This window comes from Rhinichthys klamathensis, unplaced genomic scaffold, assembly GCF_029890125.1.
Source record: "Rhinichthys klamathensis goyatoka isolate OS25496 unplaced genomic scaffold, OSU_Roscu_1.1 h1tg000110l_1, whole genome shotgun sequence".
NCBI lineage: Eukaryota > Metazoa > Chordata > Actinopteri > Cypriniformes > Leuciscidae > Rhinichthys > Rhinichthys klamathensis.
The window spans coordinates 3,351,679-3,379,035 of record NW_026606648.1 but is presented as its reverse complement, the minus strand read 5'-3'; the positions used below and the strand labels follow the sequence as shown (position 1 = coordinate 3,379,035).

Below are 27,357 nucleotides of genomic sequence, written 5' to 3'. Positions count from 1 at the left end.
TAATAGTAATAATAATTATTATTATTATTACAACAATTTTCATAATAATAATTATTATTGCAATTTTCATAATAATAATTATTATTGCAATTATTATTAATAATAGAAATAATAAACAATAATACAAAAATCAGGTTGATGATATTATTATTAGAGGTAGTCCTAGTAGACTGACAAAGTTCTGAGAAATGAACAATTTATATTAAAAAAATTATTGAATAATATATTAAAACAGAACTTATTTTTAGGCTATTATGTAATATTATGCCATTTATTTATTTATTTTACTTTTTTAAAAGACTTTTAGTGTGGTCTTTATTATGATTATGTTATTGTTATAATATAATAATTGTTATAATTATTGTTATTGCAATTATTATGAATAATAGAAATAATAATAAATAATAAAAAAAATCAGATTGATTATATTATTATTATGATTTACCACACTGACTTTGCCAGTTCTGAGAAATTTACATTTTTACTTTTTTAAGACTTGCAGTGTGGTCTTTATTATGACTATTTTGTTGTTATAATAATAATAATACTACGTGTGGTATTACAATTATTATTAATTATCACTTAACAGTTACATACTATACTGATTTTGACAAATGTCTGAGAAATGTATTACATTTTAAGATATAAAAATAATAATAATCTTAACTTAAAAGGCTTCTTTTCAGCATTTACACATCCACTACCTACTATCTCCATTCCTCTTTCTCTCAGGCCATCAGTCAGTACTTACCAAGAGGAGACCTGCGTCTTCGACCAGCGATTTATGAGATGATCCTTCATGAGTTCCTCAAGACTGATTATGAGGTATGTGTTTTACATTTCTTTCAGGTGCATAAACATGACATTGTAACCTGTTAGGTAGACCATAAGATTAAGGTTTCAAAATGTGAATGCATCTCAGCAACATCCTTTACGGGAGCAAGGAAATCCCTTTACTTTTGTTGTTTCTCACACAGGGTTTTGCCACACTGATTCGTGAGTGGCCAGGAGAGCTGTATAACAACATGGCTATAGTTCAGGCAGTGAATGAACACCTGAAGAAGGACCAAACCAACCGCGTTCTCCTCACCACACTGGCTGAGCTGTGAGTGAATGCTGACAATTTATCATTGTGTTACTAAAAGCTTGTAACAATTTTGATGTGTGTGTGCAGGTACACGTATGATCAGCGTTACGATCGTGCTCTGGAGATCTACCTGAAACTGAGACATAAAGATGTTTACCAGCTCATTCACAAACACAACCTCTTCTCCTCCATCAAGGACAAGATTGTCCTGCTGATGGATTTTGACAAAGAGGCAAAACATCAATTTTTTTTTGCTTTTGACATTATTGAAGACCTTTGTTTTAGAATTTAATACAAGAAACTTGAAATGAAATGTCAAGTGCATAAGTTCAGGAAGTTATGGATTGTTTTGCTGATATATATATTATAGATGACTTTGGAAGAATGTGATTTATAGTCTCAGTGATGTGTCTGAAGGATACATCCGCCTCTTTGTTCTCTATTTCTTTCTCTTTTTTTTTTCAGAAAGCTGTTGACATGCTGCTGGATAATGAAGATAAAATATCGGTGAGTTCAGTGCAGTGGCTTCTCTCTTCTGATTAAACCTTCTCAAACTCTCTGCACAGACGAACATCTGTGTTTCTCCCCCTCAGATCGACAAAGTGGTGGATGAATTAAAAGACAGACCTGAGCTGTTACATGTGGTACGATGTTTTAATCATGCCGATGTGTATGAAGAATACAATACAATATTTGCAGTAACTAGCAGTCAACTTTGGATGCTTAACTTCATTTACACCTGGTTCTCTTCCAGTATTTGCACAAGCTGTTTAAGCGAGACCACCATAAGGGGCAGAAGTACCATGAGAGGCAGATCAGTTTGTATGCTGAGTTTGACCGACCCAACCTACTGCCCTTCCTCAGAGAAAGCATGCACTGCCCGCTGGAGAAGGTCATTTATTATATACGAAAATTATTATATACAGTGGCTTCTCCTACTTTTCTAAGTGATATTTAGTGCCAGTTTATCAGGAAGTGACAATTTGGTTTTCTTCAACTCACTGGATGGAAACTCACTGTGTTTTATTCACAAATGTTTTATGCGATATTCCCATTTTGAGCTAAGTTAAATTTGCAGCTTTGGATGGAAACATGTGGACTGAAGACTGGAGTATGATGCTGGAAATTCAGCTTTCATCAGGAATTAAGTACATATTTCACAATATTATTGTTTTTTACTGTATTTTTAACATTAACAATACAAATCTTACCGCCCCCTACAGTAGTTACTGTAGTGTATGTTTTTAAAAAACACTTATACAACATTCATAATTTTTTTTAAATAATTTTAAATTGTTCAACCATCAAATAAAAGGTTAAAATAACATATTTTAGGTTAAATTAACATATCATGTTTTAGTAATAAGACACTGACTTTAACAAAGTTTTGAGAAATGAATAACATTTTATTAAAAATACATAGTATGTTCAGGTGAAACTCGAAAAATTAGAATATCGTGCAAAAGTTCATTTATTTCAGTAATTCAACTTAAAAGGTGAAACTAATATATTATATAGACTCATACATGCAAAGACAAAGTGAGATATTTCAAGCCTTTATTTGTTATAATTTTGATGATTATGGCTTACAGCTTATGAAAACCTTTTCACAATATTCTAATTTTGAATTTGGGGTTTTCATAAGCTGTAAGCCATCATCATCAAAATTATAACAAATAGAGGCTTGAAATATCTCACTTTGCATGTATGAGTATATATAATATATTAGTTCTACCTTTTAAGTTAAATTACTGAAATAAATGAACTTTTGCACGACATTCTAATTTTTCGAGTTTCACATGTATGTAAGTCTACCGGTCAAAATTTTGGAAACATTTGTTTTTTTTATGTTTTTAAAAGTAGTCTCTTAATCTCACCAAGGCTACATTTCTTTAAAAAAAAAATACTGTGAAATATTATTACAATTTCTATTAACTGGTTTCTGTCGTAATATATTTTAAAAGGTAATTTATTCCTGTGATGCAAAGCTGAATTTCAGCAGCCATTACTCCAGTCTTCAATGTCACATCATTCTAAGATCATTTCTTATTAGCAATAATGAAAACAGGTTTAGTTTTTTTTTTTTTTTTTTTTTTGTGGAAATCATTATACAATGCCATTCAAAAGTTTGGGGTAAGATAGATTTAAAAAAGAAAAAAAAAGGAAAATAAATGTACACTTTTATTTAGCATATTAAATTGATTAAAAAAAAGACAGTAAAGACATTTATGAAATTTATAAATATGACAAAAAAAGTTATATTTATAATAAATGCTGTTCTTTTGAATGCAACACTGCCATTGTCCCAATACATTTGCTCAGGTGAAGTCCAACAATATCCTTACACATTCTTTAAACAATTGCTCTGTGTCGTCTGTTTCAGGCTTTGGAAATCTGTCAGCAGAGGCACTTTGTAGAAGAGACGGTCTTCCTGCTCAGTGAGTTCTGAATCACTGATCTGTGCATTTCTGTCATAGAAATTGAACGCGTGTTATAGTTTTTTACACTGCAAGTGTGATCCAGTGCAACAGAGAAGTCACCAAGTGTAAAATTTCAGTAAGTTTGAATAAAACATTTTCAACTGGCTGTAGTGTTTCTGACATTTGATGGTTTCTCCTCTCAGGTCGAATGGGAAACTGCAGACGTGCCCTACAGATGATCATGGAGGAGCTGGCGGATGTGGACAAGGCCATCGAGTTTGCCAAAGAGCAGGATGACAGAGAACTCTGGGAGGATCTCATCTCTTACTCTATAGACAAACCACGTACGAGAACCCAATCTACACTTGCTCTCTCTGCTTCCTGATGCATGTTTGAGACTACAGTAATGATTTTTGTCTTATGTTTTCTTCACTCTAGCGTTTATCACAGGCCTCTTGAATAACATCGGAACCCATGTGGACCCCATCCTGCTCATTCACCGCATTAAAGAAGGGATGGAGATTCCTAACCTCAGAGACTCTCTGGTCAAAATCCTACAGGACTACAATCTACAGGTGTGCTGAAAAACCAACATGCACCAATATAACTAGATACATTTGTTTAATCGTTTTGTGTTCATTTGTCCTGTAGATCTTACTGAGAGAGGGCTGTAAGAAGATCCTGGTGGCCGATTCGCTGTCTCTTCTACAGAGGATGCACAGGACACAGAAGAGAGGAGTGCGGGTGGATGGTAATCAAGCGTTTTGTCTTCCAGTCAACTAGGATAAAATCACTCAAATAAGAAATTTTCGCTAGAAATGCTACAAAAAAATCTCTTTCTTTCATTTCTCATAGAGGAAAATATCTGTGAATCCTGCCACACTCCTATTCTACCACCAGGTACGCCTTGATTACTTTTTATGTGTCTGTTTGTATACATAAATGCAGTTATAAGACTATTATATTTATGTCTTTTTCTTTTATTTACTCACATATACTTATATACAGGGCTTGAAATTAACTTTTTCACTCACCAGCCACTGTGGCTAGTGGTTTTCCAAAGTTACTACCCACTCAGCATTTTCACTGGCCGCAATTTTGACATCGATACCAATGGGACAAAAGTGCCATAGAGATATTTTAATATTATATCATAATTTGGCAGCCGGTATATTAGGCTGCTGTCACTTCAAGACCTGACGCACTGATCCATCATACTATTACACATGCGTTTTCTTTCTTAAAGGACAAGTTCGGTATTTTACACTTAAAGCCCTGTTTTAAGATCGTTTCTGATGAAATAGAACGGTTAAGATTGAAATTTGGACACATGCTGCTGGCCCGAGAATTTTCGGTTTCTGTGGTTGCACCCCCCATCCCCCCCTCCCCCCACCTCCACAATGGTTGCATAGGTGCACTGGAACAATCGTTCATAAAACGCTTTAAACTTTAGTTTACAAAGACTTGAAACTCACCGAGTGGTCTGGGGTGTTCACTGATATGCTCACACAAAAATCGCTGCAAAAGATGCTTTCCAACAGGTTTTATCGTAGTTTTTGTCCAACTCCATTGACTTGACTTGGACAAAAACTACGATAAAAAAAAAACTACGTTCTATTTCATCAGAAACGATCTTAAAACAGGGCTTTGTGTAAAATGGCGAACTTGTCCTTTAACTGTTCACTTAAATCATAACTGACTGAGTTAACGTGAATTCTCGCCAAGACAAGACTGACATTTTGACATTATTTTGTGTGTATTTGACTGTTTAAGTGCAATAAGCAGCGAAAAAGAACTAAATTTAGTTCTGAGGGGCAGCTTTATGCTGGCACACTTTGGGTGTGAGCACAAAATCAAAATCTGCAGGAATGAGTAAAATAATGCACAACACGTGCAAACCCATGCCAAAATTCAAGCCCTGTAACACTAACAATATTCATCCGGAGCAAATCAAACGAGTGAGGAGAGGCGGGTTTGTGTGTCACTCGCTGTCAGAGAGATGAGAGAGCGAGAAAGCACAGCTGGTATCGTATATCTATTCTGTGGAAAATGAGTATTGGAAGCGTTTCAGATATTTCAGTATCGATATGTGTAATCTATATTTTTGACAACACTACATTGCACTTCGTTTATTATTTCAGATGCATTTTTAAAAGACTACAATTGAAAAATGTATATATTTTATATAAACTTCAACCTGCCAAAGTGGCTACTGGCTAGTAGGAGTGACTGCGTTACACACCACTGCTGAAATCAACCCACATTTGGCGGGTGTTAATGTCAAGCCCTGTATATATACACATACACTGGTCTGCAGTCAAAATTCTTGGTCACTGAGAACGAAAATTATGCTTAAAATTGTTGATTGGCTCTAGTTTTCAAGATATGCAATTGGTCAGTATATATGACCCTTGACTTGGGAATGACGGAAGATAAGTGAGTAATAAAGACAAGGGATCTCAATGTAAACCAGAAATTACTTTTACAGTACAGTACTTACGTGTACTTACAGTGTACTTACCTAGAAAGTACTGGCTAATATAAGGTAAGTACATGGGTTAGGGGTAGGTTCAGGGTTAGTACCTAGTTATTACCCAGTAATTATAATTACTATAATAAGTACATAGTAAGTACATGGGTAACAGGACTGTAAAAGGAAGCGTTACCAATACATCTTTGAAGGAATATAAATCTCTGACTATGTTTGGACAGTACTTGCTCTTTAGGCAAAACAATGAAAGATGCAATCTGAAGCTGGAATTGCGTCATACGTGCATCATGTTATTCCTAGAAGTCATGGATGTTGCAGTCTTAACAAAGCTTACATAACTCTATACAAATAGCCCTATATCAGCTCTAGAAATCAAACAGCAGGGGGTCAAAACTCAGTTCCTGGAAGGCCACAGCCCTGCAAAGTTCAGTTCCAACACACTTTACCTGTAGTTTTCAGATAAGCCTGAGGGACTTGATGAGCTGGATCAGGTGTGTTTAATTACAGTTGAAGCTAAACCAGAGATGGTCTTATTATTATGGGAAATACGAGGGTCCGTGGCTCTACCATTGGAATCACTTGGATCATGTGTACCTTGATAACCAATCACATTAGAGCCTTGACGTCATTGACTGTCGCACAACTCTGAACTAAATTCAATGACGTCAAGGCTCTAATGTGATAGGTTATCAAGGTACACATGATCCAAGTTAGATGTTACGCTTATTCCAATCAAGGGGGTAATCCACCAGCCGGAAACTGAAGTCTCCCCGGGGGCCGCCATTGGCTAGCAAGCTTTCACCTGCTGTTAGCATTCCATTGACTCCCATTTATTTTGGCGTCACTTTGACAGCGAATAACTTTACATCTGAGGCGTTTAAAGACTCCATTTGTCCATTGTTTATTTTTAAAGAAACATGACAATGTTTAAAAGGCTCTATTACCTTGTATCTTACGTTATGGCCCAGTAGAAGCAGTTTTTGTAAAAATAGGCTAACGATTGCGTCATAACCAAGCGACTCTGTCGCACAGTGAGAAATTACCGTATAGACAGGAGGAGAAGCTCGCGGGCAATCGGGGGGGACGTGGAGGCATAACGTCCGATAAAGTCAAGGGAGAAGCCCATAGAGAGTCATAAAGCTGATCCTGCTGCGAGCTCATGGACAGCTCTTACTCGCGCTCTCAGTCTCTGCAATATTCGGAAGGGAATGATTCAGATTCCTCTTGGCACAGCTACTAGAAGACATACAACTGTGAGACAGGTTGCTCACGTCACATCTACGTCGTCAAGCTCAGTTTGAGGCTGCGCAGTCGCTCAGCCATCAGGAAGTCAGTGCTTCTAATTGACTTCACTTTTCTCCGTTGAAGTCTATGGGGTTGCTGTGTCCATTTCTTTTACTGTCTATGGAAATGAATGAAAAGTGCCGTAAACTGAATCATATCTGTCTTGCAATTGTCTTCTCTTAAGCCTCTCCTCCATTGACATCCAGCCTCTTGTCTCCTTCCCTGCTTACCGCAGCGTTAGCAGGCAATACACTTTTTCAGCTCAGGTTGCAGGCTTGCCTTCAAGTGGCGTTGCCTAAACTCTGCAGGGTTGTGGAGTTTTGCACCCCGTCATACAGTGTCAAGCTCTCTTATTTGTCATTGTTTGATTTCGCAAAAGGGACACATTTCTGTTTAGCCGAAGTGAGCAGAGACGCCTCGTACTTGTGTGCAACTTCAAATAGAGCTCATCAATGCCTGCAGACTATTGCTGGACAATGACATGAGATGCTCCATTCAATGAATACAAGAGACAAGCCAAGAAGTGGACTAGTACACAATAGTGTTTTTACTTTTGTTTCATAATAAATTTGATATATATAACCCTTTTGCTGATTTTTAAAGTGTTACATAAACAGGACAGGTGACAGGTTCTATATACACAATATACATAGACGTAAAATGTAAAAACGTAAATATCTTGGAAACAGCAGCCAATCAGTTTTTAATCGTTATATTTGATTTCAAATTACATAAGTAGCACATTTTATCTCTAAAGCAGTTTCTAAAACATTGTAGACCAGTGTTTATATATATATATAATGTTTGTATATATGTTTCATTTAATGTGTGTAATTATTTTATAATTTTCAAGAAAGTTTAAAACATTTTTAAGCTGACGATGTGCACAATATATAAAAGTGCAATATACTTGCAATCATCACTTTCATTTTGTCCCAAATTTTGGGCATCTTTCCACCTCAAATCATGCGATAATGATGCTGACAATGTAGTTATGTTTCACTGCATAGGAAGGTTTTTTTTTTCCTCATTGCTTGACTGACACACTCTTGTTTGTTTCAGACACGGCTCAAGCGTTTGGTGTGGTGGTGTTTCACTGCAGACACATGTTCCACAAGGAGTGTCTGCCGTCCCCAGGAACCGTAAGTCCTCTGTCATTTTTACACATTGCTATTTTTTAAAGTAATTTTTTGATGTTACCTTTTTTATAATCCACCTTAAAGGGATAGGTCACCCAAAAATGAAAATTGTGTCATTTACTCACCCCCTCATGTTGTTCCAAACCTGTATGAGTTTTTCTTCAGTTGAACACAGAAGATATTTTAAAGAATGTTGGTAACCAGTTTGTTGATAGCCATTGACTTCATAGGTATAGGGAGAAAAAAAAAAAATACTACAGAAGTCAATGGCTACCGTCAATTGATTACCAAAATTCTTCAAAATATCTTCTTCTGTGTTCAACAGATGAAACAAACTCATACAGGTTTGGAATGACAAATGTTTTGGGTGAACTATTCCTTTAATATGTGGCACCATCACAACATTACTCTGTATGTTGAGCATGAGTGATAATAGCATTCAATGATGCTACAGATGCAGGAATGACACACTTCACCTTGGAAGCCTTAAAAGTTGAGAAATCTTTACTTTTTCACCATGAAAGTCCATTTTGTGTCCTCTCTGACAGGTTCTAGGAACACAGTATTGTAACATCTGCAGTGCAAAGCGGAGAGGCCCGGGCAGTGGCATACTGGAGATGAAGAAATAATCATTCTACTAGAATTACAGTTAAACATTTACCACACACTCATTAGAAACTGTTACAAATGCAATCATTAAATGAGTTTCCCTTCAGTAACAGTATTTATTAATCCAAGCTTGTGATCTTCATGTTAGATTGTTTGACACAAACAGTGCCAATAAAGCACTCCCATAAAAGATATGGTGCATCATATCCTTTTTCATCAAATCTCAAGGTCTACTAAGAAAACTGATTGCTAATTGTTACTTTCTTTTAATAAGATTCAAAATGTTTATTACCTCTAGTAATTTTTACTGATTCAGAGACATTTTTTACAATAGTTGTTCAGATAACGAAACAACCCAGCAGTTTTTGTCCAGTCAGAAGAACAACATGGTGAGTCTGAGGGGTTTTAATGCATATACAGAATGGCCGGGATTCTGATACTTACTATACGCGTACATTTACAGTTTAACATGGCAAAACAGCTCCACACATAAACAGGAACGCATTTGACACTGCAGAGTATTTCATAGCAATGACCGCAGCGCCCTCTACAGGCCACAGCAAGAAAAATCACAAAAATACACATCAAACCAGAAACATGATGTGAGATTAGAAAGGTTAAACTTTAATGTTTTGTCAATCATCATGGAATCAAATAAAATGAGGAGAGGAACATGGATGAAAAGGTTAAAGGGACATTGTTAGAGAACATCCATTATTCGCAATATGTAGACAAACTAGCGCAGAACTACATTCTCAGAGGGTTACGGTGGTTTTTTTTTTTTTTTTTACTAAGAGTGGTAAGAATCAAATCAAACAGGCTTTACCTGCAACACGACAAGGAAGTGCCTTCCAGAACGCATTCTCTAAATATATTTATATATCTCCCCCACCACTTTTGTATTTGAATTTTTTCAACATTAAGGCCACTTTAAAAAATTAATTTGAAGACCTGACAAGGGGAGAGAAAAATATAATTTTCAAGTTTAAGGTTGAAACGCTCCTCTTTGGCTGGACTGGTGTTAATTCCTGCAGCCAATCAGAGTCCAGGACCTGGTCGACATGATAACCACAGATATGCAACTGAGGTAGTCTCCCCTCTAGTGCCCAAACCGAAAACTCCCAGCTTTGTCATCACAATGCAAGAAAAAAAAAAAAATCAAATGGTTCAGGAGCTATACTGATGTAGCAAAGATGAAAAAAAAAAAAAAAAACCTCAGCATTCTTTTTTTTCTTTTTTTTTTAAATTCTCACACAATGTCTTGAACTCCATCCTCAAAGTGGCTTTTCTCATTTTCTCAGGGTTGGCCGATGTCCAGTGGCTCTGCCGGCCAACCAACCCCATGAGGAAATCCACCGAAATAAACATTTGGTGCCTTGTTCGTTTGATGCAGTATCATACGTCTTGGTGAACTTGGTGTCATATAAAGCAGAATTTGAAATTTCAGTCAGTTCCTGTTGCTGCAGCCCGTCTGAATGCAGTTGATAAGGGAGGGCCTTTATCAGCCCTGTGTGTGTGTGTGTGTGTGTGTGTGTGTGTGTGTGTGTGTGTGTGTGTGTGTGTGTGTGTAAGAGGATTTCAATGGCTAAATGTGTCAAAATACGTTCATTTGTGGATGTTGCTTGACAAGGATTTTAAGTGTGTGTGTGTGTGTGTGTGTGTGTGTGTGTGTGTGTGTGGAAGGGCACAGGCGTCTCCAGCTCAGTCAGGACTGCATCAGACAGCTGCAGGTCATGTTCCCCCTGCGAGTCTTACTGTACCACTGGCGGTAGGCTTGGAGGGGGGAGGGGGAGATGGCTTTTATTTGTCCCCCAGGATGGCGTACTGATTATCTAACTGTAACTGCTGCATGGACCCCTGGCCTTCCCCTTCTCTGACCCGGCTCTTGTGCTTGACCACCTCAAAAGTCTTCTCCATCTCTCGGTCCCTACAACAAGAAAACAGTTTCTCTCAGCATCATTATGCATTATCAGTTAGGTTCAGTTTTTTTATTTACCATGAATCAACTGTTCAACACAATCCAAACTAACTTAACTGGGAGAAAACTGGAACTAAACTAAAATCCAAAACTTTTTTACTTTTTAAAACATTGCTGTCTGTGTGTGAAATGGCTCATCCAATCAGAAATTTCAAACCCATCCATTGTATGATGCACATTTTGGCATGGTGATGTTTTAGTATTATTTATATACTCTTACATTTATTATTTTGAATTAGCTTTTATTTATACATTTTCTTTTAGTTTATTAATTATTTTATATGATTTATTTATATTTTTATCTCCTCCCCCGAAATAACCATATATGGAGCTTACAACGCCTAGTTTTACTATGCATAATGTCATCTGCATATCATTTACATGCGTATTCCCATCCACGTGATATCGGACATTTAACGGTACAAAGCATTAAGAAAACATGAGATATGGATATGTGCACATAGCATTGTGAAAAATCATTCAGTAGCCCATCCTTGCCTTGTTTTCGAACAAATACGTTTTAGAATAAATAAATCAAAATTGTATAAAATAAATTTCAGAGAAAGTTTTTAGAGAGGAGTTAGTCTCCAGTGGCCAAATAGTATTTTTAATAGCTTTAAAGGGATACTCCACCGTTTTTTCATATTAAACTATGTTATTCTCTTATCTAAGACGAGTTAATACATACCCTTCTCGTCTCAGTGCGTGCACTGAATCGCTCTGTCGGGCGGAGAACTTTGAGAGCAGTTAGCTTAGCCCAGTTCATTGTATATGGGCCAAACAGAGATGAAGTTAGAAGCAACCAAACACATCCACGTTTTCTCTATTTAAATATAGTTACACGAGTAGTTACACGACCAAGTATGGTGACACTAAATAAAATGTGGCGCTTTTTATAAGCGGGTAAAATGGATAACTATAATGTATGGCGGAATAGCACTTATTGGGAGCACTTCGACTCGGCGCTGTAATATCTTCACTCGTGAAAAGTCCTCTCCCCCTCTCCCTCTCCCTGATACTTCGTCAACTCTGCACAAAAAACTACTACTACTGCAGGCGTGCAGGTCACGTTGGTTCTATTGACGGAAATGACAGGGAGAGGGAGAGGGGGGAGAGGACTTTTCACGAGTGAAGATATTACAGCGCCGAGTCGAAGTGCTCCCAATAAGTGCTATTCCGCCATACATTATAGTTATCCATTTTACCCGCTTATAAAAAGCGCCACATTTTATTTAGTGTCACCATACTTGGTCGTGTAACTACTCGTGTAACTATATTTAAATAGAGAAAACGTGGACGTGTTGGGTCGCTTCTAACTTCATCTCTGTTTGGCCCATATACAATGAATGGGGCTAAGCTAACTGCTCTCAAAGTTCTCCGCCCGACAGAGCGATTCAGTGCACGCACTGAGACGAGAAGGGTATGTATTAACTCGTCTTAGATAAGAGAATAACATAGTTTAATATGAAAAAACGGTGGAGTATCCCTTTAAGCAAATCAAATGTATAAATTTTGCCTATAAGGTAAACACATTTTAGGATGTTTATATATTTTTAATGGATACAGATAGGCCTAGATAGGACTCAGCACGTCAAAAACATTTAACAGTTTGCGTTTATGCATTTAACGTACATATCTAACAGTTTCCTTCAAATTCCATCCTTCAAATACAATGATATTTTCCATAATATTGGAAAGACTACGGAAAATGGTTATTAGGTTTCTGTCTGTCTGTGCATGACACCAACAGCACATCTGAGTGCATAATGTGTCAACCAATGCTCGCTGTAGTCAAAACAAAAACAGCATGCCACAGGAAAAGTGTTCAAAGCAGCGCATCCACTACAAATATTTCTATTTAAGTACTTAACTCCATTAATGAGAGTGGCATATTTAAGGCGTACACGTTTATACAACAGGCCTCGGGTCTTTAGCTGGTCTTACAATTAGGTAAATACAACCTCAGATGACAACACATGACATATTAAACTCTGTCATTATTTAACAAAAAAGCTTTCTTCCTGGCAATCCTTCCATCCTTGTCCAGTCTGTTTCTACCTGTACTGCCATGAACTTTAACATTTAACATGTTAACTGAGGCCTGTAGAGTCTGAGATGTAGCTCTTTGGTTTATTGCAGTTTCTCTGAGCAGTTCACGGTTTGACCTTGGGGTGAATTTGCTGGGACATCCATTCCTGGGAAGATTGGTAACTGTCTTGAATGTTTTCCACTTGCGAATAATCTTCCTCACTCTAGAATGATGGACTACAATTTGTTTGGAAATGGGCTTGTAACACTTCCTAGATTGATGGGCAATAACAATTGATTCTCTAAGATCATTGCTGATGTCTTTCCTCCTTGGCATCGTGTTAACACACACCTGAATGCTCTAGACCAGCAAACTGCCCAAAACTTCTGCTTTTTTAGAGTTGGTCACACTTGCATTTGATTTGATTTATACTTTGGCTGTCCGCGTTCTGCAATGGTCCACGTGATGTAATTTACATCATCAGGAGGGTCCGCTTCCCTCCTATCCACTAGATAGTGTCTTTCTGCGCTCGCGACCAAAGGAGTATACTTTCGAAAGGCTTGCATGCTCAACTGCGCGAAAGGAGCGGAACTCGGAAAAAGTAGTATACTTGAGTATAGTGCACTTAGTTTGTCACACATGGCTTCTCCATTTTGGTCTAGTTTTAGTTAAATAAACCATGACGTGTAATATGTCATGTGGTGTTGTTCATCTGAGGTTGTATTTACCTCATTTTAAGACCTGCCAGAGACCAGGGCCCGTATTCATAAAGAATCTTAATGCAAAGAGTAGCTCCTAGTGACAAAATTCTAAGAAAATTCTTAGAAATGTGGGCGTTTACTCTTAAAATTAAAGAAAAAATCCTAGTAAAGAAAAAAGTAATTCAGAAAGCATCTTAACCCTTAAAAGAGGTCTTAAGGTCAAAATTGTTAGGAGTATGGATGAGGACTTTTAAGAGGCTTAAGAGTTTCTTTAGCAGAGGAGAAAATGACAGAACGATGAAGAGGGAGAAGAAATGTGATGCAGACAATAGATGACAGTGAGTTAATAAGACACTATAGATGAGATCGTGCAGGGATCATGTTTGTGACTGATCTTATTAGAGACACGCTAATATCTCCGACACAGCGCAGGAATGCCATAACGCCAGAAATGAAAGTAATCACTACATTAAGATATTTGCAAATGGGAAAATGCAATAAAGCAGCAGTGATTTGGGTCTGTCACAACCTTCTGTAAGCAGTGATCACACAAACATTACAGCACTTTCAGAACCTCTTATTGTGTCGCAGTTCATTTAGTTTCCACTGGACATTCCCACCTTGCAGGCTCAAAAAAACTGCAGTTATGAATAGCAGGCTTCCCTAGTGCGCACAAGCAGGGGAATGAACCGTTAATCATTTGCGCTATAAGCTCCCACGTCCGCTTCTCGCTCCATGCTGTGACACCCGGCCCGAATTTTCCTTTAATGATGGCCTAGTGTTCATCCACTAACTGGGCTAACAGTAAACACAGTTCTTCTGACCAGTCAGGCTTTCTCGTCTTTCTTGTTTTTTAATTCATGTTTGCTATATTAAAACAAACATTCAAACCACCACTTAAATAGACAGCAATCAGTGTAATTGGAAAGAGTGGAAAATTTTTTATTATTCTAAGCCAATCAAATACCTTAGGAAATTAACAGCAAGGTAAAAAAAAAGGATTTATATACATAAATATAATGTGCGTGTGTGTGTGTGTGTAAACTCTATACTTAAAATGGCTCTTTTTTCTCCTTCTTGGACAACCAACCAATCACAGTCTTCAAAAGATTGTGTCATACATACCAACGGGGTCAGCCCTGCCTCCTCACTAAGATGAGAGTTTTTGTCTTTTCCTTACTCAGAGTTGCTCTCAGATCGGTCCCGAATCGCTCTTAAGCTAAGACTCCTACGTAAAAGTTTTTAAGCTAAATTAAGAGTTTTCTGAGAGGATTCTTAGAATGTTTATGAATACGGGCCCAGATGATTTGGTTTTTTTATTATGCCCTGATACATAAAACCATAGAATTCAAAAGGGTGTACTTTTTTTCACGTGATATATATATATATATAGTAGGGCTGTAACGATACACCAAACCCACGATTCGATTCGTATCACGATTTTTGACCCACGATTCGATTCGTATCGCGATTCTGTCACGGGGGCGGGGCTTGGGGTGAAAAAAAAGATTTTGAGAGAAAAAATATATATATACTGGTATTTTTATTAAATAACATTAGGAAAAACCTGTATAATCTGAACACCAAAGAACAATAATAACTATGCAAATTATTAAACTAAACTAGGCAGTGTAGGCTGCTGCTTTTGGGTTGTGTTCTTTGCTCCAACTAAATTGATTTCGGGATGGTACCATAGGATATGCATCTGCATGTTGGACGTGTTGCCGGTCAATTGAGAAAGCTTATTAAAACACTTACGGCAAATTGTGTGGGTCTTGTAGATTACACGATTGCCATCCCTGTTCTCCACCGTGTAGCCGAAATGTTGACATACTGCTGACTGAAATGTAGGCTATTGGGAGGGTCCGCAATCTCTGGGTTGTTTTCCATGTTTCTTCACGTTCTTCAAATAGCTCACGTCACATGGAAAGGTAGTCACGACTCGCATGATATGTAACATGTAAAAAGACGCTTACAAGTTAATTTTTTTTAAATAGTTGGTTGAGATGAGTCACTGAGAATTTAATTATAGAATATCAAATAGGTTGTGCGATTATTGTCTAAAAAAATCTCCAGTTTTCGGTGCTGATGCGGTGGTGACGCGTTCATGTAACGTAAGGCTGGCACTGCCAATAAAGCACCTATAAGCTTACACAAAGAACCGGCAAAAGTAATGATTATGAATATGTCAAATATAGCAAGGAGACATTTAATTGTTTATTAGTGTTTTCTGTCAGTGTCAGCTGCAAAGACGAAGTTGCGATGCTGACTCGCGATCTTCGCAGTAGTGAACGCGCCAGAGAGAAATGCACTTGTCATACGGATTACATAAGCAGAGGGCAGTCTGTTTTCTTTCGTTTTGAATTGTTTGGTTTAAAAGTAGACATTTCAATATACCGGTAGATATATTTCTCAGGTCTATAGGCTTATACACTGGGTTTCGATTCATATGAGACGAGCTCCAGTTCACGCGCCGGCCCCTCTGTGTCGTGATTATCTGTCTGCTATATTTACTACTTATTTAATTGGTTGATGAAACATTTATTAAAATTGAGATACAATTAATACAAAACGAAATTCAATTTAAAGAAAGTATTTGTGCTTTTCTGTTTGAGGTCTCTGAAAGTTTTAGTGCCGCTTCCAGAGAACTGTCACGACATTGTTTTTTCCTCTTAAATGCGAACACGAAAAATAAAACAAAATGAATATTTTATGTTCTGGGGAGAGCCAACCCTCCTTCATCCGATGGGTAGCCTAGTAGCCTATTACTTTTGGTTTGTACAGTGTAATTTACAGAATTATAAAAAATATATTTTTTTTGCCACCTAAAAATTAAAGATGTTTTGTGTCGCGTCGCGTCCGTGTACGTGTGTGTATTTCCCTCATATTAAATATAAAATGCATGTGTAGTAGACTTATATTTTTCTAATGTCTGGACATGTACTGGACTTTATTAAGGGAGTAGGCTATGGATATATAAACAGAAGTGTCAATATATTGGTATTAAATGCACTTTCTGAGAATTTATATTTCAAGTTTTGGCTGCAAATTTCACGTCCATAACGCTGAAATTGCCAAATTTTAAATGATTTATCCTCAACTAGTTTTGTGGTGTAGGTCTACGTATTTTATAATGTTAACTTCAAATAATACTAATAGTAATTTAAAGATGTGGTAGCATTGGTTCTGGACAGGAAGGATAACTCTGGGAGTTGGAAGGGTTGTGATCGCGATTCTGCCTTCTCACATCGTGATACAGGATCGTGGACCTGAGTATCGCGATTTCGATTTTATATCGTGTATCGTTACAGCCCTAATATATATTACTTCAACTTATTTTAGTTAGTTGCCACAGGCAACATTTCTATTTTTAATTTATCCAATATTTATATATTTTTTTAGATTTATTGAAATTAACAGTTAATTTTAGTTAACAATAACAACACTTTTGTCATTATTCCATGCACAGAGAAGATTCACACACTGTACAGTACAAACACTGCAGAAAAAGTACGAGTAGCATTGCAGTATGCCATCCCTAACATACTCTGGAAAAACGAGGAAGGAAGGAAGTTAAGGTACTGATTAAGGAAGGAAGTTAAAGGTACCGATGATCTGCACACAGGCTTTTTAGAGGAGCTCAGTGACTGCTTACTTGCGAGTCTCCACGTGTCTGGCGGTGGAGAGGAGAGAGGGGAACTGGGCGTCGTTGAAGATCTCTGGAGGCCCTTGAGTTGGGCCTCTTTTAGTAGAGGTTAACCGGGCCCCTGGGGGACGATACACGCCAGGTGCCTTGGGCTCAGGAACCTCAACTTCCTCGACTAACAGAAAAAGACAGATTATTAAGAACTGATCTCAACTAACACTTCTATTAGTTGGCCGTTTATACTAATGCTTCAGACTCACCCGGAGCAGCTGAAGGGGGGGCGCCGGATTTATTCCAGGGTCCAGAGACTTTATCACCACTGACCAGGATGATCTCACCATCCTCGCCCACTTCCTCCTTCTCATACTCTTCCTCCTCCTTCTCATCACTGTCAGACACACAAACATAAAAATGTGTACTACAACAGAGATGCATCCATGTTTAAATTCATTTAGAGTGCTTTGAGACATGTGTGTTAGCTGGAAACCAAGGTCAAAGTGTAGTTGCTGAAATGCGCTTTCTGAAATTGCTAGCAGAAAAATTAAAAAAACATCAGGGCAACCATAGAAATTCGTAGTCGTGTTTACCTCAACTCTAATAATAAAACTACTGAGAATATTTTGAATAAGAAACGGCCATGCAAACAGCATAATATTTATGATCAGTAGCATGAAATTCATTAGATAATGTCAACAGTTTTCTCTTCACACCTCATCTGCAGGGCCTGGAGTCTGAGTCCAGTGTAGTCCACCTCCTTCTGCTCAAATTCCTTCCATTCCTCGTCCTCCTGGGCAGATAGAGAAAGAGAGGTCACACTTACGTTGTAAAACTACTTTATTGAAGTCTAAGTTTGTAGTTACCAGCACAATAATACATTTTTTGGAGAAAGGAGGGAAGCTGAGAGCATCTCACTTTCGACTTAACAGCCATTTAACCAACACCGTTTTCAACAAAAAACTGGAAACTTTTTATTAGGGATGCACGATATATCGACCACATATCGATATCGGCCGATAAATGGTCTTTTTTGATGTTATCGCTATCGGTCCGAAAAGAAAATTGGGCCGATATATCAAAGCCGATAAATAATAGATAATTTACTTCAGTTGAGAGATGCGCGCGGTTCACCATGATGGTTCTGAATGATTGGAATCACTTCGAAAAGGAAGATACAGCATAAGATAAGATACATAATATGATTAATCTAATATAGGATGCGTTTGGTTGAGTTAATGAACGATGCATAGCGCTTCATTGTTGGCCTACTGGTGATCATCTTTATCTTTAGCGTGCGCAGCTCAAACAGCAATGCACATTTATAACCACAGTATAGGACTGTCATATACATGCCATTATAATGAGAACACTATTGTAATAAAACGTTGTGAATTCTCTGGGTTTAGTTACCGTTTCAGCGCGTTGTTGTGGGAATAGCGCGTCCAGAACAGGGATTAGCCTACACATTATGATCCTGCACAAGTTCGATTGTGCATTCACGTCATTTTGTGCAGATAAATCGTAATATAAAGTTGATGTAATATAAATATCTGATTAACCTCACATATGATGCGTTTCGTTTAAACAACCTGCTAGAAAATCTCTTCAATTTCCCGGTGCTCGTTCTCTTCAGCTTCAGCGCGCGCAGATTAAACAACAATGCAAAACATTAAAAGCTATGATTGGGACTGTCATATAATTATAATTGTATCCACTATTGTGATAAATTTGTAAATTCAGCAACCGTTGAGTTGATTAACCTTCTAGCAAAGCGATTCAGTTTCGTTCTCTTCAGCTTCAGCGCGCGTGCTCACACAGCAATGTCATTTGAAACAGTAACTAAGCTATTAAAGATGTTTACTATCACTGTAATATTAAAAATATTTATTTGTTTTCAAAAACATTGCGTTATAATTAATAACTAACATTATTTTCTTCTCGTATTATTTTCATCAACGATATGGTTTGATTAAAATAATTTCCTTATTGTACGTGCATGCGGCGGCGATTCCATTTTATTGATCCATGGCACATGCATTTTGTTTCTTTATATGCAGCCCAATGTTATCCAATGACTTGTTTGCATTATTTAGGTATTTTATTTTTTGTTAGGCAAAAGATTTTTTGATAACACTACAATAAGGTCTCATTTGTTAATGCATTAACTAACAAAGAGGCAATAGCTTTTGTTATTGTTATAATAAAATATGTGTTCATGTTAGTTCACAGTTCATTGACTAATGTTAACAGATACAACTTTATTAAAAATGTCTTATAAGTTCATGCTAACTAATGGCTGCTAACAAAATTAAACCTTATTATAAAGTGTTACCATTTTTTAATAAAGGAAGTTGCCCAGTGTAAAATTAATTTTAAAAGTTAAGGAATCTTACACTGCTTCAAACTATACTGTATTGTATATGTTTGATTTATGTTAAAAGTGTTTGAGACAAGGCTTTTAATGGTGAGCCTTTTGTTTATGTATACAGGCTATCAAAGTATATCAAAATTTTAATTGAGATTTATCGGCAAATATATCGGTTATCGGCTTTCAAATGTAAAGAATTATCGGTTATCGGTATCGGCCAAAATGTTCATATCGGTGCATCCCTACTTTTTATGCATTTTGCCAGTTTATTTACACAACAATGGCATTTTGGGGGCCTGAAACCAGTTTCAACGTGCAGGTTTTTGAAAACAATACCACCCAGTATCATCTCATGAATTTGTAAAAACTGTAACGTCATGCACAAGTGTATTACGTGTTCAGTCTAGGGCTGTAACGATACACCAAACCCACGATTCGATTCGTATCACGATTATTGACCCACGATTCGATTCGTATCGCGATTCTATCACGGGGGCGGGGCTTGAGGGGGCGGGGCTTGTGGTGAAAAAAAGAGATTTTGAGAGAAAAAAAAAATACCGGTATTTTTATTAAATAACATTAGGAAAAACCTGTATAATCTAAACACCAAAGAACAATAATAACTATGCAAATTATTAAACTATACTAGGCAGTGTAGGCTGCTGCTTTTGGGTTGTGTTCTGTACTCCAACTAAATTGATTTCGGGATGGTGCCGTAGGATATGCATCTGCATGTTGGACGTGTTGCCGGTCAATTGAGGATTAATTTAATGCACTTTCTGAGAACTTATATTTCAAGTTTTGGCTGCAAATTTCACGTCTATAATGCTGAAATTGCCAAATTTTAAATAATTTATCCTCAACTAGTTTTGTGGTGTAGGTCTACGTATTTTATAATGTTAACTTCAAATAATACTAATAGTAATTTAAAGATGTGGTAGTTCTCAGGGCCTGAATTTCGTTTTGGAAAATGGGGGGGAAATCCCCCCTTAGATGATTCTCATGGGGGGGATTTTTTTTGTTTGAGGGGGAGAAAGGGGGGGCATTTTTTCCAAACAAAATTATTACATTTATCTTGCCTAAATGTTTGCGCTCATTGCATTTTTGCAATGAGGTAATATTGTTGTTAAGAATTTACACATCACAAGGAAGCTTGATTTAAATTGTTTAATTAAATTGAAAAAGGTAGCACAAATAAATACAATAGAATAAAGATACAAATAAAGACAATCAAAGAGAAAAGTTTTTGAATAGGTCTAACACTAGTATTCATATACAGATACTGAATAAAGTAATCAAATGGAAAATAACACTGGGTAGTATTTTAGTCCTGAATAAATTAAATACATAGGCTATTAAACCTGATTCCTTTAACTTAAAGCCATCTTTTGTTGTTTTGACAACAAAATTAATGACAGACACATATGGCTTCCGTCACTTTAAGAGCTAGTGCACGGATCCTGTGTTCATTATACTGGCATGCGTTTTATGCTTATTAAAGACAAAACCGACTATATTTAGAGTATAGCCTACTCACAAAGACCGAAATTGACAATTTTGCGTGTTAAAGCAATATAATCCGCGAAAAATAGTTACTGGCCAGCTGTTTTTGAGGCGGATTTTCTATGAATGTGCGCATAGAAAATAATCTCAGAGAGCGCGCGAGCACTGATTAGTTTAAAATCGCTTGAATGTTTAAACTGGTAAGACTTAAAAAGACTTCAGTCACGATGCACTGCTGGCCCGATTGTGCAAGTGAATATTCCGTCATGTCCCGACCTTACAGTCTATGGTCCCGACTCCTAAACGCGAGTGTGTATTATCGCCGCAGCGCTTGATGCTTGCCTTACACAACACATTATGAGAAGAGATAGAAGACGCGCGGCACCGCTGAACACTCACGCTGTTTGTGAAATTGCGTCTGGAAGATAGTTGTTAAAAGAATGATTTGCGGGAATGATTAGAATTATGCGCAATACCCGCGCCGAAATTCGAGCCCTGGTTCAGGACAGGAAGGATAACTCTGGGAGTTGGAAGGGGTTTGATCGCGATTCTGCCTTCCCACATCGCGATACAGGATCGTGGACCTGAGTATCGCGATTTCGATTTTATATCGCGTATCGTTACAGCCCTAGTTCAGTCTATATGCTCATAGTGTTTCTTTACAAAGTAACATCGCCAACTACTGGCCTGGCAGCAGAATACAGAGTTTTTAGTAGTTTTTTTGCGGATCCGTGTGAACGGAGATCGTTTTGACAATGTTGTCGTCTGTACGTGAAAAAAATGCAAAGTACATCATTGTTGTGTAAACGTACCCTTAATTGTAAATGTAAATCAAATATATTCTCAACAACCACACTGGAAGATTTAAACAAACCTAACCCTAATGAGAAAAAACAACTGCCTAAAAATTAAAGGGCACACTTATAACAGGAGTAAAAAACTCAATTCCTATTAACTCAGGGCTCCAGACTAACTTCAGCTGAGAATTCAAAAAAACATTGGCGCGCGCGAGAGAGGTTTCTGTGCGGAGCGCTCGCAATGCGGATCATATCATTCATATACGGACCGGAGCAAGCGCGTTTCAAGTTATAGACATATTTAGTATATTTATATAGACATAGTTCATATACTCTAGTGCTCTCTTCCACGTTTCTCCCGGATGTTTGGCAGTTTGTTATATAGGGTTAGATGATTAACCCTTAACTTTTTTTTTCTCTCTCCGAGGTCATATTTTAATATTCATGTGTCTGTATAATGAGTGTGTAGCAGGTCTGTGTTTTATTGGTTGTTTTCTCCCCTCTTTCCACCCTCTACCACTTTTCCACAGCTTTACACGCCCATTTTTTTTTAGACTTTTTCCAACTCGGAGGTGAACTGACCAGGCTAAAACAGGGGGGTTTCATGACACTTTTAAATCGACCTCCGAGTTGCAACGCAATCATTCACAATAGAGCTTTGAAGTCAAGGGCGTAACTTTGGGTCTACCATTGGGGGGGTTAAACTCGCGGCATATTTATTAATTTATTGAATAATTTTCTTGTGTAACACACTACATGCCCAATCACCCCAACAAAATGTTAATAAACTAGGCTTTAAGTTTAACTGTTAAAATGTATTTTATTAACATCACATTTTAAAAACTTATCAAACAGCAGCATTAAAAACTTTTAAATAGAGAAAATGAAACTGCAATTATATTATCACTTTGCACGAAATAAGACTCAAAAGTAGGCTAGATTAAAAAAAAGGTGTTTGCATTTAGCCTCTGATAACATCAAATTCAGAAACTGAGATAATACAAGTGACTAACGTTAGTTGTGCTTTGATTCATTTTGTCACTTTGCAAACTCCATGCAAAAAGAACAAAAAATTAAAATAATAATAATAATCTCAAATTGAGCCGGAGGTGGTAAATTCCTAATAATGTACGTATTGTTTTAGGTATTTTAATAAGATATCTTGCATTATGTTGCGCATACAGCTCAACTAACGCGATCGTTATAAAGGTGTTTGAAAAAACAAAACATCCACTTGAACATATTTGACAATCGGAATATCAGATATATCCTGCTATAGCTAACAAATTTGTGAAATTTTGAATAAAAAAGGAAATAAAAGCAGATCATCAGTCATTCAGCTATTGTGGCTGCGGTGTGACAAGCAATGAATGACGCGTCTCCATGGGATACTCCGTGATATTACGATCAATAACGATCGCCTTGAAAAAACTTTTAAACTTACGTGTGAAAACGTTAAGTAAGGCTTACATTTAAATGTGTTTTTGTTTTGTTTTGAGTGTATGGTCAATAAATAAAGGAATTAAAAAGATGGGCACAAAACCTGTTTGTCACGCCCCATTTGTCATGTCTCTATTCCCCACCACTGGGCCGCGCCCGCGCCACACACTCTGAGAAACGCTGAGCTAACTTAACAGCTAACCTCCGTTTGGTCAGGATTTTTCCTCTTTTTGGCTGGTGTCGACCAACAATGAAAAATCGTTGTCTGGCTGTCCTTTCATCTTTCCATCCGTTAGCATGCACCGTCAGCTTTCTCCGACCATTCATCCCAGCGACTGTGCAAAATAGTGAATAAACTTGATAGAGAAAGCGGGTTGGGTAATACCAAGTAGTCGGTGCGGTGGGCAGGGGGTACATTACAGATTATTTAAAATATGATATTATCTTTCTTGCTGGCAAATGAATTTAATAAAGAAAACGAACAAAAGCATTCATTCGGAATATTTCATATTTATTTTAATCTGAATTATGTGATGATATTGGGGGGGTTATATTAGCTGGATCTGATTTTTGAGGGGGTTATGACCCCCGTAACCCCCGTGCAAATTACGCGCATGTTTGAAGTGCTGGAAAAAGTTGTGTGAAGCAATTTCATCTGCAACAACATTGTGAACTTTTAAAAAGACACGTTTGGCCATTAACTAAAAAAAAAAAAAAAAAAAAAACTCGACTGGCAGATTAACATCAATAGCATCAATTAATCAAACTAAAATGTGTATATGAAGACGTTATCAGTGACACGATGATTGACCAGCCAGTTTACAGTGACAGGATGCTGGGTGTCTATGTGGGAGCATGGTCTAACTCACAATGAAAAAGGGCGTGGTCTTGGTTTCTCTCTATCTGTTGTCAAATTTTGAGAAGTGGGAAACCTTGCAGGGGTGGGTTTAAAGCTGACGGAAGTTGCTATAGTGCTTCCTTCTCTGATGTATATCTAAATAAAATGGCATAAACAATAACAAAAGTAGGGTGGGGCTTTGTCCATCAGGAATTGATTGGAAAGTTGGATCATTTGCAATTGCTGCGATTAACCGGTAGAAATGTGTAAACCGGTAGAGATTTTGGACTATCATCTCTATCGTGGTTATGCTCACGTAACTTTGCTGTGCTACGCTGTCACTAAAGCGTATCGTTTGCATGCGTTTTTAAGTATTGTGATATAATATAACAAAAATAACAATATCGGGATATATATCGTTATCGTGAAATAAAATTACTCATATCATGATATAAGATTTCGGTCACATCTCCTACAGATAAATCACTAATAATAAATACCACAATTTTCCATTTTAAAAAAACAATTGTTATTTTTAAGGTGACTTTAAACAGACGAAACAATTGGACAAGACCTGCATATGACACCAGTCTGTCATTTTCACAGAAAGGTCCAGCTTTGATTAGGCTAAACACTAAGAGGTCAACAAATCTGAAAAATTAACCATGCATACATGCATCACATAAGATCTATATCATGCATTTAGAAAATAGATAGGGTGAATTTCCATTTCACTAGGACTTCAGACACAATTATGACGTGGTACTAGTATGTCTCGAAATCTGCCTGCTCTTGTGTTACACATTCAAAACTAGGCTATATACGTTTTATTCTCAAAAGAGAACGTACTTTTAGGGCACAGTGGGCAAATTGGGATGCAGCACAACTGACTTACAATATTTCTCGATGTGCATCACAATATGAAAAGTGCAGGATTTAATTAAAGCGATCTGATGTCTTTGTAAAAGTACAATCATACACCAGCATCACTTATTAACACGTAGCCTAGCTATTCTGTAATGACATGAGAATCGAGCATATGGTGGCGTTGAAGGACGGTTACAGGATCAGATATAAGACCCCTGCAAGACTTACAGAGGATTGATTCCCCATGGAACAGTGTGATGTCATATCACCCAACATACGTCACTTCAGACACGACTTCTATTTAAGGACAAAATTAAAGGCATAGTTCACCCAAAAAAGACAATTCTGTCGCCATTTACACACCCTCCTGTTGCTCCATTTCCATTTGAAATGTTAGTGACTAGTACTGTTATTCTGTCTATTGACTTTAATTGTAAGAATTCTTTTTTAAAACTGAAGTAAATGAGTGATACTGTCAATATTTTACTGTTCTGCTAAAAACCTAACTTTGACATTTTCGCATTTTACTTTTTAAGAGGAAAAGTCGTGGAGGGTGAGTCAATCACGACCGAAATTGATTTTAAAGTTAAATGTAAATTTAAGCAGCCTAATAGCTTTCAGAATCACAAACACATGATGTCTACAACACAACATCACATTAACTTTCTCATATAGACAAATTAAACATATAACCTTTTGTTAGTGCTATTTAGCTGTCACGAAGCCGAGTGAACTGCGCGCTTAGCCCACATTGCTCAACGTTTCAAGCACGTTTTGAATGTTCGCTAGCCTAGGCAAGGCAGCTCACGGGTTTGTGACGCAGCCGGTGTGTTTTTTGACTCTGCATTACCTTCTCCATCTGCGCGTCCTGATTCTCACTCTTCGTCGACTTCTCCTTCTCCCTTTTCGTCTTTTTCAACACCATTACGGCTCCTCCGGTTGCCTGCTCCTTTCCCTTGACCTTCTCTTTCTTTTTCTTCTTGTCGCGCTTTGCGAAGAAGTCATCCAGACTCTTCTCCACGCCGGCCGGAGCCACATCCGCCATCTTATCCCCAAATTTCCTTCACTTGACACTAAAAAAGCTCAGAAATGATGAGATCAGCGTCTGAAACGACAGCAAACGAGCCTTTGCGTGTGTGTCTGCCCGATAATCCGTGTTTCATGTGAATCCGCAGGTTAACGGTGTGCTGAGAGCAACCTAGCACTCACCAGCTGAAAGTGTGACACACACTCGCTCAATGCACCGGATAGGGTTGCTTCCAATCTGACCCGGATGGGAAAGCAGATTTGTGTTTGACAGTTCTGCTATCCAATCGCTGAGCACTATGTTAGTTTTCGACCAATCACATCGCAGGGTGATGATTCTGCACAGTGATTTTGCCAGATTGTGCAACTATTTTGTTTTAGCAGTTATACAAGACCTGTTGAGTAATTTAGTTAACAAATGAAAGAAAACATTTCTACTGATACATTTACATATGTAGTGCCGTTTTATACTGAATAAAAAACACGTTTGCATAAAAGAGGCACACTTGCAGAAATTACTCAACTTTTCTCAATATTACTCAACCTATAACCTTTATTTATAGTGCACGTTTAAAAACAACAGGAGTTGAACCAAAGTGCTTTACAATACACATAATATAGTCTTTATAATAGCTACCAATACTTAACCACAAAACCTGCCTAGGCTATTTATATTTAAAATGTAGTCAAAAGATAAAGCGGTTAAAACGGATAAAAATGTTTTTAAAACAGATTTAAAAACGTTGAGCGACAAGGCTGCTCTGACATGAAGTGGAATCTTGTTCCAGAGTGGTTCCCAAACTTTTTTAAAGTGGGGGTATTAAACATCCTTCAGCGTACCTCCCTCTTCCACTGACTGCAGTCACACCTTTTCCATTGACATTCTGTTTCCATTAATACGTGTTTCATGTTTTATGTCAAATTCTTAAAATTCCATTAAATGATTAATATTATAAATAAAGCAATACATTTAACTAAATCAACAATTTGAACCAAATGAAACAAAAGCAATCTTTGCACTGTGCACAAGCTGCATCTAGATGTATTTACACACTGTTTTATGCTGCTCAGAGGTGGCAAGAATTCAATTACAATGGCATAAACAATGTTATGAGATAATGTTTTAAATAAAAAAAA

General features: G+C 37.3%; 2 protein-coding genes across 2 annotated transcripts in view; one reads left to right on the top strand and one right to left on the bottom strand.

Moving 5' to 3' along the window:
- Positions 1 to 9,222, top strand: part of vps41 (VPS41 subunit of HOPS complex) — a 31,053-nt gene extending 21,831 nt beyond the window's left edge. The window contains exons 17-29 of the mRNA XM_056254188.1: positions 733 to 825; positions 978 to 1,105; positions 1,175 to 1,319; positions 1,553 to 1,594; positions 1,681 to 1,731; positions 1,842 to 1,979; positions 3,471 to 3,525; positions 3,711 to 3,851; positions 3,946 to 4,082; positions 4,159 to 4,258; positions 4,363 to 4,407; positions 8,345 to 8,424; positions 8,970 to 9,222. Coding sequence (XP_056110163.1) covers positions 733 to 825; positions 978 to 1,105; positions 1,175 to 1,319; positions 1,553 to 1,594; positions 1,681 to 1,731; positions 1,842 to 1,979; positions 3,471 to 3,525; positions 3,711 to 3,851; positions 3,946 to 4,082; positions 4,159 to 4,258; positions 4,363 to 4,407; positions 8,345 to 8,424; positions 8,970 to 9,050 — 1,236 coding nt within the window. The 3' untranslated portion in view covers positions 9,051 to 9,222. The remainder of the gene's footprint in view (positions 1 to 732; positions 826 to 977; positions 1,106 to 1,174; positions 1,320 to 1,552; positions 1,595 to 1,680; positions 1,732 to 1,841; positions 1,980 to 3,470; positions 3,526 to 3,710; positions 3,852 to 3,945; positions 4,083 to 4,158; positions 4,259 to 4,362; positions 4,408 to 8,344; positions 8,425 to 8,969) is intronic.
- Positions 9,223 to 9,633: 411 nt separating this feature from the next.
- On the bottom strand, positions 9,634 to 26,462 carry cdv3 (carnitine deficiency-associated gene expressed in ventricle 3). The gene is made up of 5 exons (XM_056254197.1): positions 26,045 to 26,462; positions 18,095 to 18,171; positions 17,645 to 17,772; positions 17,394 to 17,559; positions 9,634 to 10,957 (listed from the first exon to the last, which is right to left on the bottom strand). Exons 1-5 carry the CDS (start codon positions 26,237 to 26,239, stop codon positions 10,831 to 10,833), a joined length of 693 nt encoding a protein of 230 aa, XP_056110172.1. The 5' UTR covers positions 26,240 to 26,462; the 3' UTR covers positions 9,634 to 10,830.
- Between the last annotated feature and the right edge of the window lie 895 nt (positions 26,463 to 27,357).